This window comes from Rutilus rutilus (assembly GCF_951802725.1).
Source record: "Rutilus rutilus genome assembly, chromosome: 5".
Taxonomy (NCBI): domain Eukaryota; kingdom Metazoa; phylum Chordata; class Actinopteri; order Cypriniformes; family Leuciscidae; genus Rutilus; species Rutilus rutilus.
Genome location: NC_140213.1, coordinates 37615698 through 37636121, shown reverse-complemented (window position 1 = coordinate 37636121; position 20424 = coordinate 37615698). Strand labels below are relative to the sequence as shown.

At 39.6% G+C, this 20424-nt stretch overlaps 2 protein-coding genes across 2 annotated transcripts in view; one reads left to right on the top strand and one right to left on the bottom strand.

Moving 5' to 3' along the window:
- The window catches only part of LOC311291126 (hydrocephalus-inducing protein homolog), a gene marked incomplete at its 5' end in the record, with an annotated part of 141571 nt that overhangs the window by 48112 nt on the left and 73035 nt on the right, over window positions 1–20424 (top strand). The gene's annotated exons all lie outside the window — the stretch shown is intronic.
- The window catches only part of hydin (HYDIN axonemal central pair apparatus protein), a gene marked incomplete at its 5' end in the record, with an annotated part of 61399 nt that overhangs the window by 11665 nt on the left and 29310 nt on the right, over window positions 1–20424 (bottom strand). Inside the window, 37 exons of the mRNA XM_084409516.1 lie at window positions 104–317; window positions 451–545; window positions 629–789; window positions 1157–1512; window positions 1718–1945; window positions 2468–2573; window positions 2662–2884; window positions 2942–3093; window positions 3233–3462; window positions 4064–4268; window positions 4375–4477; window positions 4564–4799; window positions 4914–5082; window positions 5209–5308; window positions 6320–6422; window positions 6554–6752; window positions 6900–7072; window positions 7403–7562; window positions 7700–7819; window positions 7902–8084; window positions 8182–8261; window positions 8390–8587; window positions 8694–9083; window positions 9350–9503; window positions 10032–10189; window positions 10328–10441; window positions 11106–11470; window positions 11588–11755; window positions 11878–11955; window positions 12487–12613; window positions 13434–13673; window positions 14546–14695; window positions 15085–15276; window positions 15671–15792; window positions 16071–16207; window positions 16283–16416; window positions 16574–16707. Coding sequence (XP_084265642.1) covers window positions 104–317; window positions 451–545; window positions 629–789; window positions 1157–1512; window positions 1718–1945; window positions 2468–2573; window positions 2662–2884; window positions 2942–3093; window positions 3233–3462; window positions 4064–4268; window positions 4375–4477; window positions 4564–4799; window positions 4914–5082; window positions 5209–5308; window positions 6320–6422; window positions 6554–6752; window positions 6900–7072; window positions 7403–7562; window positions 7700–7819; window positions 7902–8084; window positions 8182–8261; window positions 8390–8587; window positions 8694–9083; window positions 9350–9503; window positions 10032–10189; window positions 10328–10441; window positions 11106–11470; window positions 11588–11755; window positions 11878–11955; window positions 12487–12613; window positions 13434–13673; window positions 14546–14695; window positions 15085–15276; window positions 15671–15792; window positions 16071–16207; window positions 16283–16416; window positions 16574–16707 — 6457 coding nt within the window. The remainder of the gene's footprint in view (window positions 1–103; window positions 318–450; window positions 546–628; window positions 790–1156; window positions 1513–1717; window positions 1946–2467; window positions 2574–2661; window positions 2885–2941; window positions 3094–3232; window positions 3463–4063; window positions 4269–4374; window positions 4478–4563; window positions 4800–4913; window positions 5083–5208; window positions 5309–6319; window positions 6423–6553; window positions 6753–6899; window positions 7073–7402; window positions 7563–7699; window positions 7820–7901; window positions 8085–8181; window positions 8262–8389; window positions 8588–8693; window positions 9084–9349; window positions 9504–10031; window positions 10190–10327; window positions 10442–11105; window positions 11471–11587; window positions 11756–11877; window positions 11956–12486; window positions 12614–13433; window positions 13674–14545; window positions 14696–15084; window positions 15277–15670; window positions 15793–16070; window positions 16208–16282; window positions 16417–16573; window positions 16708–20424) is intronic.

The window sequence follows — 20424 nt, the reverse complement described above, 5'->3', positions numbered from 1 at the left end:
ACTGAGCAGTAAATCATAATCAGCAAATTTCAGAGAGTGTTAGTAATTTAAATCTGACAGGCAAATAATACATAAATATGAGGAGTCTGTCTGAGTGACTGACCTGCAGATCAAACTGGCCTCAAACTCAGCCACTTCCAGAGGGGAGAATCGGATGTGGAACGTTTGACTCGCTCCTGGATTGATAACCCCTATACCAGGATCAACACTAAAGGGAGGAAGCTCTGGGTCTCCTAGCAGTAGAGAGGACACACTCTGCAGAGAGCTTGCTGGTCTCTCTGGTGTCCTACTGCCTTGAGCCGAGCGAGAACTCCTACCTGATCCATCAGATATATTACTATTACATTAATACAGTTTTTTTTTTTACTTGCATCAACTGAATATGTAAAAACATACAATTCAGTAACATGTAACAAAATGCATAAAACATTTTTAAGGCTGAAGGTTTACCTCTATTTTCAAAGCATGAAGTCTTCCCATATGTCTCCATTAGAACCTGCCAGGAATACTCCATCTTAACACTGCCTTTGTTCTCCATCTGGAGCCTAACAAACATAACATCGCTTATGAAAACATTCATCCGTCCAAATTAATTTCCAAGCTATTGTATGAGTGCATTTAAACTTACTGAAAGACTCTGGTCTGGTACAGCATTGTGTCTTTGAAGCGGATGGGCCCAGTATCACATTGGTATTTGACATAATCACAAGAGGCGCTAACCATGAGCTCCATCTCTCTAGAGGAGTTCTCCACCACAGAGTGAGGAGGCTCAGGGTCTGTCGCAACAATCTGATCACAGAACAGGGATTAGATTATAAGAATTATATCTTCACTGTAAAGTTAGTTCTAATTTAAGACCTTTAAGATAGATGGACAACACAGGCTTCCACAGTAAAACCCCAACTATTTAAACAGTTATTTCATTGTAATTGTCACTTCATGTCTTGCAATTGTGACTTTTATTTATTAATTGCCATTTTAAATCACAATTGCAACTTCCTATTTAATAATTGTGACTTTATTTCTATGCTGGAATTTAATTACCTTTATCAAATGTGCAGATCAAATGTGCAATCTTTTTCTAGATGAACTACTGCATTTGCTTTATTATAATTTGTGCTATTGTCATCTCTATAACTGATACTACAAAACCCACCTTCCGTTTGTTTGGCTGTTGTGACGACTTGTCTGCATCCACCCATTTAACAGTCCTGTGACAATCATCCCAGTCTGGGACCTGGTCTACAGGCTGCTGAAAGGTAATACTGCTGAGTTTACATTTTATAGTTTGTGCATTCAGCACAATTGGCTGCTCTGAGCAGAAGGTCACAGTCACAACTTTGGAGCACTCGGCATGCAGGTGACCAACTTTTGGAGAAAAACTCAGCTGTGGGCCATTGGGCAGCCATTCAAAGCGTAGCACCTTGGAGCTGCTAGGGTTTGTCATGGTCAAAGTTTCTTGATAAGTGTGGCCCACGTGACAATCTCCGAAATCCATAAGGTCAGACGGACCTGAGAGGAGCAATCAAAAGGGATAATTACCGTATAATACTACATGGGTATTGAAACCAAAAATATCTATAAAATAAATAGCACAATTTTTATTTTAATCATGCTTAGGAATGTTTGAAAAATTCAAATATTCGAAAAGTTGGCAACAATGACAGAATATCCAGAACTTAGCACAGGAAAAATTCCTGTCCTATGCATTACTTACTTTCAATACTGTCCTGCTGAACCTTGCTGCCAATATTGTCCAGGATGACGATGTCATGGTAACCCTCACCCACAAGTTGCACCACTGTCTGATCATACTGGTTATCCTTTAACATTAACTTCATGCTGGCCTCAAACTTCTGAGCCACCTTTGGATGAAAGCCGACTTGGAATTCTGCTTGTTGTCCAGTCATGAGGATCAGAGAGGCTACATGAGCTAGCTGTGCCTCTGAAGAGGAACAAAAATGCATACATACATTTGATTTTAAAATATTTTTTGTTTGCATATCTCATTCTAATGTTCTCTTTGCTTCAATTGTCTCCAGCTAAATGTTTATACACAAGTCATGGAAGAAATAACATTTTGTTCCTTCTCGTACAGCACTCCATAAAAAAGTAATAATCATAAAGCTTGAAATGACTTAATTAAATTTTAAAATATTCTTCAAGTTTATTACACAGCTCTCTAGAATACATGATTGTGATTGGTCAATGGTGTATTGTTTGGTCAAACACGCCTGTTTGACATCAGGGTACTGATTATTCTGTATTTTGTGATAAACCAGTCTCTAAATTATCCCTTACATAACCTATAAACAATGATACCCAATTTAATGAAATGGAACAAGGTCCAACAAAATCTGCTGCTGTTTGTGTTGATAGTTTCATAGCTGTTATTTGGAGAGCAAGACATAACAGCATTGTGCAGAAATTACAGTGGGAACACATTTCATTTGTGTTTAAGGCTTGCCTTTTCCGGGATTGCTTTCCGTGTGTGAGGAGGCCAGTCTGCACACAGTGCCAGGAGCAGCTTTTAGAGTGAAAACTTCCAGGTGACACTGTAGAACAAGGTTAACCTGCAAATACAATGGGAGAATGGATTATTCCAATGAATATTCAAGTTAGAGAAATAGCAATTCAGTCATAAACTAATTCTGATCTTACCTGTGCTGGCACATTGCCATTGTTCTTGATCACTAATGGAAGAGTCTGCCCTCGTCCCACCAATAAGCGCTTAAACTGTAGCACTGGCTGACCTCGATTAGTCCTCTGAACAGGTCTCAGAACAGTGATGCTGGGCAAGTTGCCTTCACCCGTTAGATCAAACACAAGAGCTTTGGGTCTGTGGGCAGAATTTTGATTGTGATACAAAACAGAACGAGTAAAGCTTCAACATACTCTAAACAACCATCTAAACAGTTCAACCTGCACTGAGAGCAGTTACCTTGTGTTCACTTTCAGAACTGCCTCAAACACTGCGTGATATGTGTTCATAGTCAAAGGAGAAAAAGTGACTGTGGCTAAAGCATAAGAGTGGCTGGGGATACACATCTTTGCAGGGGTCAACTCAAAAACCTCTGCATTGTGCATTGTCATCTAGAATGATCAAAAACAGGTTGAGCAAAAATTAGCCCATTAACAGTTAAAATTTTTCAAAACATAAAAACGCTATAAAATTCGTACATATTCTGCAGAATATAGTAAATAGTGGCAGAACCACCTCTCACAAACACACCTTGACTGTTTTGATCGCCAGGCTGAGTTCACAAGACACTTTTCCTGGATTGGTCAGCCGAAACTTGGCTTTGGCTGACTGACCCACCAGTACATTGTTGAAGACAAACTTGTTCTCGTCCTGTACATAGACACCCATACTGTCCCGGTATTGCTCACACTGCAGCATGCTACTGTTCTTACAGATGTGGTGCTCCTCAAAGATAGAAGCTATGTCTGTACTTGCTATTCCTGTAAACAGTATTGAAATCTAAATGAAGACTGTCACCAAAAATTATTTTAAGAACTTTAAGATCCTTTCTTTTTTTTAACAGCAATATTTGTTTTTCATATTTCATATGTATTTCTCAATTCATTCACACATTATTCATGAGACACTAAGCCAATAGGCAGAGCTACACCATGAGGCCCACTGAGCCCAGAGGTGGAGCTGCACCACAGGACCCACTGAGCACTGGGGTGCACCTGCACCATGGGGCCCATTGAGCCCAATGACATGCACCATAGGAAGATATTTGTGGGTAGATTCAGTGTAATCAAAATAATGGGTGGCTAATATAAAATAAAGTATTTCAAGACCAGGTTATGACTGTTATGAATTTTAACAAGCGAGTATATATTTTATAAATTAAATTAGTTAATTAAAATTAAAGTTCCTCTATATACTTATCAGGACAATTTGAGTCATTTGGCAGTCCTTTGGGTGATTTATAATAAATAAAGTGATTAGATTACTCCATCAAAATCTACCATCAAAGAAAAAAAAAGAAAAAAACATAATCAGAGAACATACTTCACAGAACTTTATATCTACTCATTCATAGTAACAAACCTGGCATACAAACTTCTGTTACTAGCTTGTATGGAATTCCATCTGGGTTGTCAGAGGGGTCTCTGTCAGTGATGTCTATTGCTAGACATTCCTCCCAACTACCGACATGCTCGGCCTTGCAATCCACAGTAACTACTTGTTGGGCTCCAGGTGCCAGAATCCCAAAGCATGGAGACAATGAGAAAACACCACATGTCAAATGTATCTGTAAAAAAACAACAACATGCATATAAAACAGAATTTGTAATATATTACATGTAATGTACACTCCATTAAAACTGTAAAAAAAAAAAAAAAAAATTGTTTCTTACCTGTGAAGTCGTGCCAAACTCATTCTGCACAGTGTTTCGTGATTCATTGGCACTGGATGGTTTTGCAGCATAATTGTCTTTTGATGGTTTCTTACTTCCCAAGCTTAAAAAAAAAAAAACAGGAACCAGAACATTTAATATTTAACATAATTTCATTTAATTTCATTTAATTATAAACAATAGCCATACCCTCTCCTCTGTGAAGGAACTGGGGCGTTTTTACACATCCTAATGTAGAAACGCATTTCAAAGTTGCCTTTATTCTCCAGAGTGAGAGTCTGTTTTTTACGTGAGCCGTACACAAGTGGGCCCAAGTTGATATAATTAGTGGGACTGATGCTATATTTGGAGAAAAGTGCCTGGACTGACACTTTGATTGGTATAGTATTAATGGTCTCGCCACCCTCCAAATTGGGCTCAATAACCTATTCAGAAAATTCAATAAAATACATTAGTTTAGTTTTTGATGACAGCAGAGCCTAAATGAAAAAAAAAAAAAATGCATGGTAAAGAATATATTAAGTGTTAAGATTAAAGACCTGACAGCAAAGGATTGGGCTATCTTTGATGGACATCTCCTTGTTGTGGTGGTAAATAATCTGGACATTGCTGGGTTTATTGTTGGGGCGTAGAGAGCCCTTCTGAGGAGTGATGGAGAATATTGAGTTCAGATCTGGCATTCCTGGCTCTGTGGCCCCCAGTGTAAATCTGCAAGTTGATATTGGAAAGAAAATTATTTACAAAAAGAGACAAAAGAAACATTACAGACATATGTGATGTTATTATTTTTATTAAAATAGAAACATATGATTAAATATCTATATAGTAACTTACTTAAAGGCTATGTCATATTTGCCTTTGTTTTCCAACTTAATTGACCGCTTGACCTCTTCTGATACTTTGATTGTTCCAAAATCTAAAGAACCATCAGAATCTACAGCAAATACAAAAAAAGCATGAAATGAATAAAATAATAGTTCAATTAAAAATGAATGTAGACAGAAGTTTCTTTCTTTAAATACATACATAACATACATACATAGACTTTAATGCTCTGCCTTGACGCTTTAAGCTTAACGTTGACTAGTCGCTGATCGTGGCCTATAGAGGGCTCAACACGGTAAGAAATCTGTTCACTTTAAGTGGAACAGTGAAAAGTGCGAAGTCCACTTTTACGCTCTGACAAATAAAAAATAATGGCAAATAAATGCATAATCCAAGAGCATTCCACAAGATATATTTGATTATACCATCTGGATCCTCAATATTGATCTGGTGAACGCACATTTTAAACAGCTTACTGTACACGTAAGTTAATCGCCATTCTAAACTAATGCGCTGCTGCATTACACATACACACACACAGACATATAGTACAGACAGTAGCTCGTACATCACGTGCAGATCGTGCGCACAGAAACATTCAGCACCACAGAAATGTCTTGTCAACACTGTTATGTGATTTATCAACAAAATAGCTTAGAAACTGAAAAGTTCTAGCATATTTTCTTAGTAACTAAAACCCACAGCTTCACTATTAGTAGAAAGAGACTGCCAGGTAGAATGAATTCACATGCAATCGCTCTCTCACTAATGCATTCATATACGTAATCTTTACTGTGTTACTTTATCTGTATCTGATTTAGAACGAGCATTCGAGTCTCAGCTCAAGATTCAGGCTTATTTGTTCATTATTTACATCATTAGCGACTAGTCAACGTTGACTCGACTTTAAACACATAAATGTCAACTTAAAACAACCTGAAGTCGTTTAACCCTTAACATATAACATATATACATTTAAATCACACGTTTAGAACAACATGAGGGTGAGTAAATGATGACAGAATTATCATTTTAGTGTTAACCATCCCTTTAACATATTATTTGCCACTGGAAAATGTTATGATGTGATGAACCAATGAGCTAACTGTTAGTTAAGTACCTTCTGGAATGGTTATGTCCAACGCAATATCATAGGCCTCTGCAATAATCTGAATGTTCTCTGAATGTTGAACGATGCCAAGAATGTTCTCCACATCTGTCACCTGGTAAACAAACATGCCTTATCAGGCAAATGAACACAAACCAATGCATACTAAGTACAACACCAATTATAATTACACTGACTCTTTTTTTCTCCAGGAAAACTTCACATTTGTAAACATTGCTGCAGTACCTCTAAACAAATGGATCTCTTCAATTTGATGGGGTTCTTCGCTATAAAATGCATGTGTAGGTTGAAGTCAGAATGAGGCATGATGATGCCCTGGTTCTGAGACACGCTGAATTCATCCCCAAGCATCTCCAGACCCCTCAGCCTCCAAGCAGCTGGCATAAGGGTGTTATTGCTTAAACGCAAACTCCGGGTTTCTTTCCTGTAGGAAAAGTGTGAAAATTAATGAAAAGGATATTGTCATCTGAAGTATTTCTGATTAATAACAATTAACAAAAAGCCAATTATTAGTGAAATAAAAGTGTTTCAAGCAATAATCACATTCCTAGCTAAAGTAAATGTAGTAGACCTGTATGGTGGAGTTTTGTCAAACTGGAGCAGTTTGCGGTCCAGCTCCAATTCAGGCTTGACTCCTACACAGGAGAGATGGAAAACAACAGGCTCTGGGTTCCCCTTGATACAGAACACCACACTGTCCTCTATATGTTTGGGGGTATTTGGGTATGCCCAGACCATTAGTACCTGCCAGGGGAATATTAATGACAATAAATGACAGGAGAGTTTGAGTAAAAGCCTGGTGTTAAACTGAAGGCTAATGTTATTGTACAGATAGTAGTGAGTATCAAGGTGTGCACATTCAAAACCTAATTTGGGATTCAGGTGATGGAACCCAACAAAAAAAACAAAAACAAAGGAGGAATGTGAATGAAATTAATGCGCACAATGAAATTAAAGCTCCAAAACACTTTTAATAAACATAAGAAATAGGAGCATTTACAGCTCATTTAAAATATTTTACACTGGCTCAAACAAACAAAGAATTTGTGCAATAAGAAATATAAATGCGCATACTTTTCGCTCATTGGGTTCCAGTGTCATATTTGGAGGGTCAAGAAGGAAAGTGGTGGCCTTGGTATCATGTTTGAAGCAAAAATGGATCTCCGCCTTCATTGTAGAATTGTTGTGAATTACAAACTTATCCATGTTCTCAGGATATTTTCCTTCTTTAAACCTGGGTCAGGATAACATCATTTATATTAATAAAGACCTAATATAGATAAGCATTTATTATCAAAGAGCTTTAACAGAAAAGTACTGTTAAGATAACCAATAATGCAAAAGGGATAGTTTGGCACTAAATGCCAGTACCTGTCCCTGGTCTTTCCACACAGTAGAGGTCCAAACTCATAAAGCTTCGACTGGATAATGTAAGTCTTTTGGAGTCCACTCTCAGGCCGCAGGATCTTTTTGCAGTGTGCAAACACAATCCTATTAAATAAACACATAGGCGCTAATTCATTCATGTCTAAGTTCAATGATAACTTAATTTCCCTACTGAAATGTCACTCACTTGGGGTCTTTGCTTATAGATGGGTAAGCACAAATTCCTCTACAGTGTAGCTGATAACATCGCTTGGTCCCCATCACCTCAAAGCTGAAAGTCTGATCAAATTTTCCAAGAACAGAAGAGTAAAACCTTATCCTTAGGGTAACTGCTCCATTTGGTGGTACAATCCAGCGGAAATTAGTGAGTCTGTAAAAGAACGAAATATTTCAAGAATTCAGAATGAAATGGTTCTATTTATTCGTGATTGTAAATGTGCTTAACATGTGTGAAGGACCTCCTGTACCCTTTGTTGTATTCTGAGTTGGGTTCTTCAGAAGGTATAATCTGGCCAGGTTTAGATGTGTTAGTAATTGCCATGCCTTCCTGCAAGACGACAAGTACATTGCTTTTAATTTAGATCAGACAAGTCTTTTTCTTTGTTCAAATTAATGTTACATTTAAATGACAAGGCTTTAGATATGTAAAAGAGAGTTTCTTCGAGACTTCAGTACCTGAGCAGCTTCTGATTTCAGGTCTGCTTCTTTCTTCTCTAACATGTCATCACAAGACATGGGCATCAAAAAGGTAAAACAGCTGCTGGACAGCTCTGTGTTGGGCACTGATCTCATCTTAGGGTATGGGACTATGGAGAATATTATAGGTGGTGGGATGGGTGGACCTTCAGGTCCTAACCCTAGCCCATCCAAAACCTGTGAGAAAATCGATTTAAAAAATGACTTCAAGTTCATACAGTATGGATACAAACTTTGCACAAAGAAAATCATTCCAACATAAAGAGAAATTAAAGTATTCTACCTCTTCATGGGAGGGTAGTTTCATGCTACTGATGATCTCCAATGCACTCAGTTTTTCCTTCTCTTTCATAAAAAGCCATATGTGTGGGATGGGTTCTGGCACCACCATCTTTTCTGAGTCTTCGGCACCATCAGTTGACACTTGGGTCTGACAAGGAGCTGGTGACTTCATATCTGCACGCTCCACCTTCAGCTTTTCCTTCTCAGCTGTTTCCTTCTTGCTCTTTTTGGCAGAGGGAGGAGGACAATCCATGTCTCTGGTCTCTTGGCCTTCGGGCTGTAATAAAAGACTCTGCGTTCGGTCCCAGAACTGAAGAACGTGTAGGAGTTCTGTATGGCTCCGTTCGTACAGTTGGAATCGGGCCAGTAGTTGTCTGTCACTCTCACTGGACTGTTGATGGAGAACAACAAAATACAGCAAAAATTTAAAAACTAGATTTTTAAACATAACTGGACCATGTTAACCAGCCAATCTTTTGTACAGCAATTACAATTGGTGCTGCTTGTGGTACAGAAATTATACATTTTATCTTGATTGGAAGTCAAATACTTAATACATTTCATCTACTCATGTTAGATTTTAAATTTTAATCTTCAGGCTTCACACGAAGAGTCTTTTGAAGGTAAGCATATTGTCAATTCTACTCTTAAACAAACCATCTCTTGTTGTAGGTCCTCAGAAGGTGGCGGAGTGTCTTCCTCTCGAGGTCTGGTATCAGAGTCTTCACTAGGTGTCATCTCCTCTGCTCTTAAACTCTCAAGCTCCTGTTGTCTTCTCTCAACTTGTTCTTGCTCAAACTTTTCCAGTTCACTAAAGTAATACACAATTTGGTCGTACGTGCAGTTTTTTATTTATTAAAATTGAGTGTGAAGAACTCTTTGAATATTTGCTATCATTTCTAATTTAGAATGTATTTACTTTTTTTGTAAAACCTGTAATTAAAATTGACCTAAAAAGACTTGTTTACAGTATACATCCTGAATTAAATGTATTTGACGATGGATTAACATTTAAAAGTGAAAAATGTAAATGTAAAAATATATTAGTGTTATGACTCTAACTTAAAACACTTACTACAAATTAAATACTTTATTTGTTTAACCGCATGTCATATGACCATTAACAGACATCAGAGAACCGTGAACATGCGACAGTGTTAATAAATTACTGAAATATTAACTTACAGTACAGTACTTCAAATAAATATTTTATGTCAAAGGGGTTCGGCTGACGAATCCCCGTTTTGGAATATAAGATTAAGGTAAACAATTTTTCCAGTGTACTTCAAAAACAAAAACAAATCTTATGTTGAATTAGTGCCAGAAGGGTGTAGAGCACCTGAGCTTGAAGGCACTGTAGCTGTTAAAGAGGTCCATAACATAAATATGGCGACGGTTGTTGAATGCTTTCAGGATTATCTGGAGTGTGTTACTTAGAGAGCCGCTGTACAGTGTCTCCAATCCGTCAATCACAACACCACGTTGACAGTCGCTAAGCTATGGCATGGGAGCAAGGAAGACAAAAATCACTATGTGCTGTCTACATATGCTGTGATTGACATAAACTATCATCCGTATATCAGATACCAGGCATAGGGTATACGATAAAATGCACACAACGTAGAAGCCTCTCACCTGCAGTCTTTCTGACAGGATCTCTACCAACACATCATCAGGCAGGAGGCAGTTAATCAGCGCCAGCTCTTCATTCTGACTGACACTCAGATGCCTGGATGCCCGACCATCTGTCTGTAGCACAAACACAAACATACACATTTTTATTTATATCCATTCATACATGATCCAGTACAGAACAGATCCACATATTACAGCATCTTACTATATTAATGTAGGGAAAGTCTCTTATCCTCACCAACACTGCATTTATTTTATTTGTATTTATTTTTTAAACAGTAAAGTCAGTAATATTGTGAAAGATTGTTACAATTTAAAATAACTGATTTCTATTTCAATGTATTTTGCATGTATATATTGTTATTTATTCCTGTGATGGCAAAGCTCAATATTCAGAGTCACATGATCCTTAGAAATTAAATTCTATGATATGATTTGTTGCTCAAGAAACATTTATTATTATTACCAATGGTGAAAACATTTGTCCTACTTATTTTGTATTATTTTGTATTGGGTTTTTTTTTTTTTTTTTTATGGTGACATTTTTTCAGAATTCTTTGATGAACAGAATGTTATTTGTTATTTTTTACTATAAATATCTTTCTATATACACTGTATATATCGCAATATCTTTTTCGAAAAATGTTTTATCAAAATAAAATGTTTTATCAAAAAAATTATTACTTTAATTATTATTTTCTTATTTCTTATTTTCTTCTTATTCACTTTAATGTGATATAATATGTGACTAAGTGAAAAGACCAAAACATGTGTGTACCACTGAAGCAGCAGGACCATAGCTGTCATTCTTCTGTGAATGCCCTGTGATGTTTGTTTTGTTGCGGGTTGAGGCAGAAGATGGCGGGACTTTAGGATCACAGGTCTGGCTGCCCTCTGCCGTGTGTTTGGCAACTGCTTCAACACTAAGAGCACCAGTACCCTGACCAGGAGGGGCCATCATATCTGTCGCTGCCTCCTCCACTTCCTTCTGAGAATACACCACAGCAACCTTGGCACATAGTTCTCTTGCCCTCAGGGCTGCAGAGCTGTTCCCTGATGACACGGCCTCCTGCACCACCTCATCTACACTGAGACAAGCCGCCCCATAGTGCTTAGCCAGAGTAACTGCTGTCCTTGTTTGACCTGCACACAGATGCTTACATTTACATCAGAGCAAACACGCTGAGATGCGATAATTTTGTGCTTGAAAAAAAAAAAAAATTTTTTTTTTATTATTTATAATTTTCCCTGACATCTTACCTGACAGAGGAGCACCATGCACAATGATGGCAATGCCCCGGCGATTTAGGGCAGCCTTGCCCTCTGGTGAAAGATCAATGCCCATGTGACGTGCGATAGCTCTGGACACAGGGTCGTATTCCAGATCCCCCACTGCAGTTTCAGCACTGATGTTGTCTTTAGTCAGGCCTTTGAGGAGAAGACACATGTATTCTCATTTTTGTGCCTGCAATAATGTACTGTATTATAATACCAATCTCATAAAGAATGCAAATGCACTTAAATGACTATTGCCCTCAGTTGAACCATACCTTTACCACTGAGTGTTCCACCTTCAGATGGTTCAGCTGTCTCCTCCTTGTCATCTTCTGCAAGACCTTCCTCAGATTCTTAAAAACAGGCAAGATCTATTAGATTCACTTGAAATTATGCCAAAAGGAAAAATCTGTGATCATGCACTCAGATGTCCGAGATGTCTACTAGTCTGTGTGATCCCGCCCACAGCCAATTTACCCAATAATATTTCGGTATACCGGTAGCAGTATTTAGGAATAGTAAGTCAGTTGGCAGAAAACACAGAGATGGAAGCCAGCAAATGAACTGGTTCAGAGATCGCAAAAAAAAAAAGAAAAAGAAAGCCTCTGCAATAAAAAAATTGCAAGCATATACATTAGCTGATCAACTTATACTGTAAGGCTCCTCGCTTTCCATTGTCAGTTATGGTACAGTTATTATCATATAGACCAGGGGTTTTCAAACTGAGTTCATGGAAAGGTTTAGAAAGACATTGTGTAAAAATAAATAAATAAAAAATTATTAAATAAATAATAAATACATTTAAATTTCAGATTTGGGAGTTGGTGACATTTAAAAGATTAAAACCCCCTAATATAGACCATCTCTGCAGCAGTATGCAGTACCCTGGTTGGTTTGTGAGCTGTACTCTTTGTAGTAGTCCAACAGTTCTGGGGGCAGAGTCTCGCCAGGAGAACGGGGAGGTAGAAGTAACACATTTTGAGCATCATATCCTTTTATCATCCGCAAAATCTGAGGAGCAGAACATAAAGAAACGATGGGAAAATAAAATAAATATATAATGGGATTGTCCAGACAGTGTCCAGGGCTACATTAAACCAAACACATCTGTGAGAATCTAAAGTCATTGTTGAGAAATAAGATTCCTTGGGAGAAATAAATATATAAATATTTAAATCTCATATATAAATGAAACAATTAATAACATAGCTCAGATATTGTATTCTTGGAAAAATGTATACAATTCTTTTTTCATATTCTAAATGTTCATGTAGAAATATTCATATTGACAGTATGTCATCACATTACTTTTAATATAAATATTTAAATCACGACAACTCTCTGAATAGTTTTAGCATGTTATTGAATATGCCAATATTAATTTATTTGGTCTTATATTTTACGCTGCTGCTGCTGTTGATTATTGCTGCTGCTGCGGAACAAGTATGGACTTGCTACTACTAATAGATACACAGACGCTTCTGTGATCATGTAAGATATGCTGCTGCATAAATAGACATAAATCTCGTAGCAGATCTGGACAGGTGGAGGATTTCAGAGGAAACAAACAATGCAAACACAGCAAACAATGAATCAGACTATTTTAATGCTGAGCAAGCAATCTCATTTGGCTGCAGGATCAGCAGAGGCCAATCAGCTTGTGCCATGTGGTAATAATGTGATTGCTTGCAGACTGCATTTAAAGGACCAATCAGCCTACACCCTCTAAATTTTCATGACTGAACTGGATTTTTTTACAGAAATATTGAGATAAAGACATCTAAAAATATATATCCTGACAAATATCCCATTTGGAACCAATTAAGCTCACCTCTTCCTCTTCTAGGTACTGTTTGTCGAAGTCCAGGGAGTAAAACTCAACAGGGAACGGGCAAGGGTTGCGGACAATCACTTCAGCAACCTTTCCTCCACTATAGGGTAGGATGGACGCCATATCTAGTTCTGAGGAGGAAAACTCCAGCTGAGGCTCTTCTCCTTGTCCTTGGGCCAACAGCAGGATCTTCTGAGTGCTCTGAGCCACTGTTATCACTAGTCTCTGACTGTACGTCCTCTGAAGGGAACACATAAGAAAAGAGGAAGCAATCAAGCTTATAAATAAAAACATACAGCTGGCCTGCATATCGACTGCAGGTAACACAACAATATATTGGAATTATTCATAACTAAGTCATGATATTACGGCACTCAGTAGAGGTGCCTTCATTCTGATTTATGGAATAAAATTCAACATGGTAAACTGGTTTGTGTAAAAAATATGATAATGTTCTTTGTCACTTTTAAGTATTTTAAATATAAAATATAAAGTGTTTTCGGCTAAAATGTAGCTAGATTGAATCTTAAACTGAAGAGAGCATTAGAAAGTCCCATTCATCACTATTTATACTACTGTTCAACAGTTAAGGGTTGATATGATTTTTTTATGTTTTTGAAAAATGATCACCAAGGCTGTGTTTATTTGATCAAAAATACAGTAAAAAAAACAGCAATGCTGTGAAATATTGATATAATTTAAAACAACTGTTTGTTATTTTAATTGTAATTTTTTTCCCTGTGATTGCCAAGCTAAATTTTCAGACAGCCATTACTCCAGTCTTCAGTGTCACATGATCCTTCAGAAAAATTTCTTGTTGTTATCCATGTTGAAACCAGTTGTGCTGCTTAATATATTTGTGGAAACTTTTATGAATAGAAATTTCTAAAGAAAAGCATCAATTTGAAATCTTTTGTAACATTCTAACATTATTCTTATAACATTTTGCTTCACTGTAACTTTTGATCAATTTATAGCACCCTTGCTGAATAAATGTATATCAATATCTGTACAAAAAAATCTTACTGTTCCCAAAATTTTGACCAGTAGTGTACATGAAAACCGAATAATTGGGTAATCATACAGTATCTAGTGTCTGTGGTTGACTTTACCCCCTCTGCTGGGCTGAATTTGACCTGCATGTTGGTTCTGTCACCAGGAGAGAGTGTGCCATCGGAGGGCAATAACTCAAAGACAACAGGAGGAGGTCGCTGTTTCAGCAGAGCCTGCCGTCTGAGGTACAGAGGGATGTGCTTGTCAATCTAATCACAAAACCAAAACAGAAAACAAAACATCTGGGATAAATTTCCACTTATTTAATCACAACAAGGAGGAAAAAACATTATAACAACAAATGGTAAGAGCACTGAAGTAAACCTCATACTGCAGCCTGATCTAAAACTAGAAGCAGCAAACATGCCATAAAGACAAATGAATCTCAGCCCTACGGCCAACATGCTTTAATATCCAGTAGATATATATAATTCATTACTAAACCAGCTAATAGTGATGGAAATGAACCTCAGACCCAACATTAAATCAAAACGGACTCTATTTACTTTTTCAATACATGATCATATTTATTCTGTGAATAAATAGTGCATATTATTCAAAAGAAAAAAAATTTGCTTGTAGTGTAAAAGGCTTGTACCTTCTTTGGCCGTTCCTCCTGTCTGATACTCCACTCACAGGGCACTGGCCCATCATTGTACAGCTGGACCGTGATCACCTGGCACAGGCCACACTGGATGGTGTCGAACTGCAGTGTGTCTGTTGACACTGTGAGGGAGGGCATGGTGACCTCTGCACATAAACACACCTGCACTTGGGGTCCCTTAGTCACCTGTCAAACACACAGGATTTAGTGACAGAGAAAATCAACAAAGGGGCTATAATGTACAATAAACATAGCGGTGTGTACTGTACAAACAATATGCAAAATTGATCAAATTCACTAATAAATTGTAGCTAATTATATTATCAGCATAATAATGCGTGAGAAGTTGAATACATTTTTGTACAAATTTTAAGATGTCACAATTTTGCTTCCATTTGTTAAATGAAAATTAATATTTCTTATTAATTTTGTCATAACATTTATGTTTGCACAAGTCTGTATGAGTGACTGTTTATGATGGTGAATGTTTGTAATCTCAAAAGGCATGAAAAGTCAATATTTTATCTTCATCCTGTACTTCTTTGCTTGTCTCAGATATTTAATGTTGCTTTCATCAAACCTGTATGGGCATAACTGCATTGATCTTTCCCAGATTGGCCTCACGGGTATCAAACTTCACTTCAAACGTCTCTGTCTCACAGAAGGGCAAATTCTGCACCCTGTCCAATTCTGTACTAAACCCTGTGAGAAAAAAAAAAGAATGAATATTAATGCAGTGGATCCTCAATAAAGCTATAATGAACAATTCTGTTTTAGGCTTTGCCGATACTAACATACTGGAATAATAACACTCATAGAAAAAGCTCAATTTTAATCAAGCCACAAGCTTCATGAACAATCTAAACACATCACAAAGATTGACACCTACTCAAACATCTGTTTCGCTGAAATGGATGATGTCCATAACAATAATCTCTGGCTATTTTAAATCTATTGAACATTCTGCGGTTTGGACAAACCTGTGCCTGCCAATGAGCTCTTGTCAGCTCTGAAAGATACAGCCACTGGACAAGTGTTGGTTATTTTGGCAATGTGGGTCACGATGCTGCCATTGATGACATACCCAAAGTCCAGTGTGTACTCAGGCAAGATTAACCTAAAGAGAAGGTCTATCAGACACACGCATTGATCGCTTGTAAAAAATGAAAGGTTTCTACATGAATATACTTACTTGCACAGCTTCTTGAGCCAGTTGTTCGGGGACCCAGTTGCTCTTAGATCAGTGACTTGGTGCTGTTTCTGAACAGCCATGGCATTTTCCTTCACAAGGAGTCGTTCTAACTCCATCTGCAGCAGGGCGTCATACTACGGCACACGTATAAGGACACTATTTATAGTACCACACACAAATATTGACATACAAAGTTGTAATGATGGCTATTCTCACAGGAGTTTAACGGATTACACAAGTAATTTATGGGTAAACTAGGAAGAGGAATATCCAATTATCACAGACACTCACAGTGGGAATGTAGTCGTCTTCAGGTGGCATCTCCTCCTTTACTGTGACAGGCCTGCTCAACACCCCTTCCCTTAATTTCTCATTCTCCACCGAGTCTTTTGCCTCCTCTAGCAAAGAACCATATATCTCTGCATCTAGCCAGAGAACAGAAAACACCTTAATAAGGTTTCATAGCCTCTTCCGAAAGCCCTATTCAAATGAGATTTCATTTCAGAACATGTGTGTACACAAATGTATTACTTTGGATGTCTGTAATTTTGTCAATTTGTACAGGATGCACAATGTTTGCAGGAATTTCAAAGATAGGTAATGCAAATGCTGATTTGCTTTCACACATAATTGACCTATTACCTATTACCAATTTTGTTTAGAGAGTTGTTTCTCTCTCTTCCTCAAACTTGGCACTTGCCAGATTGAGGACACGCAACAGGAACGAGCACGAGTGACAATGGAAGGTGACGAGCCTTACACTGTAAGTTGATGTGTTGATTTATCTGCTTTTTGATGCGTCTCAGGTCTTAGATCTTTTTAAATGGATATTACAGAGGCTTTTTAGGTCAGGTAGAATCTGCTAGGTCAGGTAGAATATGGATAATACCGGCTTTTAGGTCAGGTAGATTAACTGGCTGTAGCACTGTTCCCTTTCGAAAGGGAACTCGCACTGCGTCGAATGACGTTTTGGGGAACGCCTCAGGCGTGACAGGTGTCTGAAATCACTATCAAATCACGCCAATCACATTGACCGGCGACAGCCCGTGAATCATTAACGTGAATGATTAACGTGCGACCTGCAAGTATAAAAGGGCGCCTTGCAAACATGACTATCATCTTATCGTCTTCAGGGACTGTCTGTTTGAACGCTTCAAAGAATACGGTGAGAAATAAAAAATTATGAAACGTACAGCGAAGGCCGATTGCTTTCGGAAGTGTGCCGACCCGTGTCCAAGGTTTTTGACGCCGGGTGACACACATGAACTGTGCGTTTTCTGCCTGGGAGAAGAGCACGCACGGGAGGTTCTCGAGGGAGCCCTCTGTGCAAACTGTGAGCATTTTTCTTTAAAAACGCTCCGCTCTCATCTGACTCTCTTCTCGAGTGAAGAGGGTTCAGCATCTGGTCCTCGTGGTTCAGGTCCCGCTCGTGCCGAGGCAGAGCGGCGACTTGCATCATGGGGCTCCCAGATGGGGCTCCCAGATCGAGCTCGTCGATCACCTTGAGAGGGCTGTAAACCTCTCAGATGATCCGACGACTGACGAGGGTGAGCTACTGCTCTTCTGGACGAACAGGAGATGGCTGAGGAGGTTGATAATCAGGTAGATCCTGAACCCCCTCAGCCACCCTGTCCCATGTACGCAGAGCTGGTGGATGTAATGGAGCGCGCCGCCGGCAGTCTGCAGCTGCCATGGCAACACGCTAGGGGAGAAACCGCTCGCGACAGGCTCGACGATCGCTTTCTCCCCGGCCATAGACCACCATCTCAGGTGAGCCTTCCATTTCTTCCCGACCTCCATACTGAGGTTGAGAGGGCATGGAAGAACCCATACTCTGCCCGTATCCACCGACATCAGTGGGCTAGTTTCGCTGATGTCGAGGGGATCGGAGATGTGGGTATGTGTCGATGCCGCCTATTGACGAGACGTTTGCGAACAGAACAAACGACAGCGTTGGTGAGGCATAACCTCCTCAAAGGGTCACGAAATCTGCCCTCTCCTCTGTTTCCGACTCCCCAGGCGTTCATTACATCAGGCCTGAGGCGGGGCCTATGATGAGAACGATGTTCTGATGGCCCGCCTAGGCTTGGTTAGTGAGAGCGCCTCTTTCAGGCATGTAAAGTGATGGACCCCAGGTTCATAAGGAACTATCTGGCGAGTCTTCACTCCGAACGCCGCAGGTGAGCTGACTGGTCTTCTTAAGAGTAATTTTTGTGAAAAATAAATACTAAAAAGTATCTCTCTACAGACCTCGTTCCCTGTATAGAGCTATGGGGTCATGTCAATGTCATAAGGTAAGGTAAATTTTGGATTATTAAGGGCCCTGAAGTTCCCCTTTAGGTGACTAGAACGATAGGAAGAAGCACCAGCTGTATGGGCTTCTCTTGTGTTGTGAAACTGTGTTAGCCCTTGGGCTGTTAGCCACCTCAGGGTAGAGTAGTTGGTCTTTCTCTCATAGGTTTTTTTACTTGAGTTTTGACTGACGCTAGAGCTTCAGATAGATCTTATGTCCGGTCCACGGGTCCGTTGGACTTCTTTCGTACATCGCCCCCTTGAGCTCTGTTTGGGTTTTCAGTAGACTGAGTGATTCTGCAGCCCCTTTGCATGAAATATAATAACTATTTTTCTAGTAGGGCTATGGCTCCTCCGAGCCCTCAGGTAGATCTATACTTGTAGGCTGGCCCTCACCAGGGCCGCCTCTATAGCTGGCCTAGGCTGTGCCAGGGATAGTGGAGGTGCTTCTGCTTAAGCATTTCTGCCTCTGACCCTTCACTTTGTGAATGTAGGTTTCTAGCATCCCTGTATGACAGCTTCCTCCCATGGGAGTCGTTAGGCCAAGGCCCGCCCCCTTCTCTGCATTCTGGGGCAACAAGAGTAATGCAGTGTGGTGCAGAGGCATGGTTTACAAAGATCCTGGGTTAGGCCTCAATAAGGCCTCCCCGGCACAATATGTCTTTATTGGCAGGGTTAGGCTGTCTTGCGAGAAAAAAATCTCACATTTTCTGTTACCCCTAGAGCTGCTGGCAGGCCCGCACCCTGGTAAACCTCAGGGTGAGGTGGGAGTATTCCCCTGTGATACAGGGTAGGTCTGAGTGAAGTCACTTTCAGTTCTGTATTATCCTAACTCGCACCACTATGGCTCGGGTCGAACAGAAAGTTCTAGCCTTCACTTCTTTTTAGTCGAAGTACGCTCCCTTGAAACCAGAGCATTGCCCCTCGCTAACAAGGGTTGGAAAGCACTAATGCTGAGTCATACTCTCCAGGATATCCCGTCTCTGAGATCCGGGCCGAGTGGTTTACTGCCAGCTTCGCAGTCCCTCGGGTTGGATGCCTTACCTAAGGCAAGTGTCCAGAGGCTCTGTCTTCGGACAGACAGGAAGTGGCCAGACTAGGTATCTATGTACTGACGCCAGGTCAGGCCGTCCTGGTGGCATTTCGGGGTGAGTGCGTTCCCCTGAATAGTGATTGGCTGGGGTTCCTTCGGGTTCCCTAGCCACATTCCCTAGAAGGGACCCCTTCTAACTGGAAGCTGTGGTTCCAGGCCCTGAGCAGGCCCAGGTAGGCCTTTCATTTAACCATGTTTATGAAGGGTTTCCTGCGAGGCTTATAGCTTGGGCTATGACCGTAGGGAATGCTGTCACTGACAGACCAGTGTGACCTGAGGGTGAGTGGTTCTAGCGTTTCATTTGAATTTGCTGGTTCTGACAGTTGTCACTGCCACCTGGCATGCACTCCCCTTAGCATGGCGGCATGGGTATATCGTTCCCCAAAGCGTCATTCGACGCAGTGCGAGTTCCCTTTCGAAAGGGAACGTCTCAGGTTACGACTGTAACCTATGTTCTCTGAGAAACACGGAACAAGACACTGCGCCTCCTTGCCATGCCTCGGGGCCTGCCTACCAAACAGTCCCTTCAGACGATAAGGTGATTGTCATGTTTGCAAGGCGCCCTTTTATTCTTGCAGGTCGCACGTTAATCATTCACGTTAAAGGGATACTCCACTTTAAAATGAAAATTCTGTCATCATATACTCACCCTCATGTTGTTTCAAACCTGTATGAATTTCTTTCTTCTGCTGAACAGAAAGGAAGATATTTAGAAGAATGTCAGTAACCAGACAGTTTCTGGTCTCATTGACTTCCA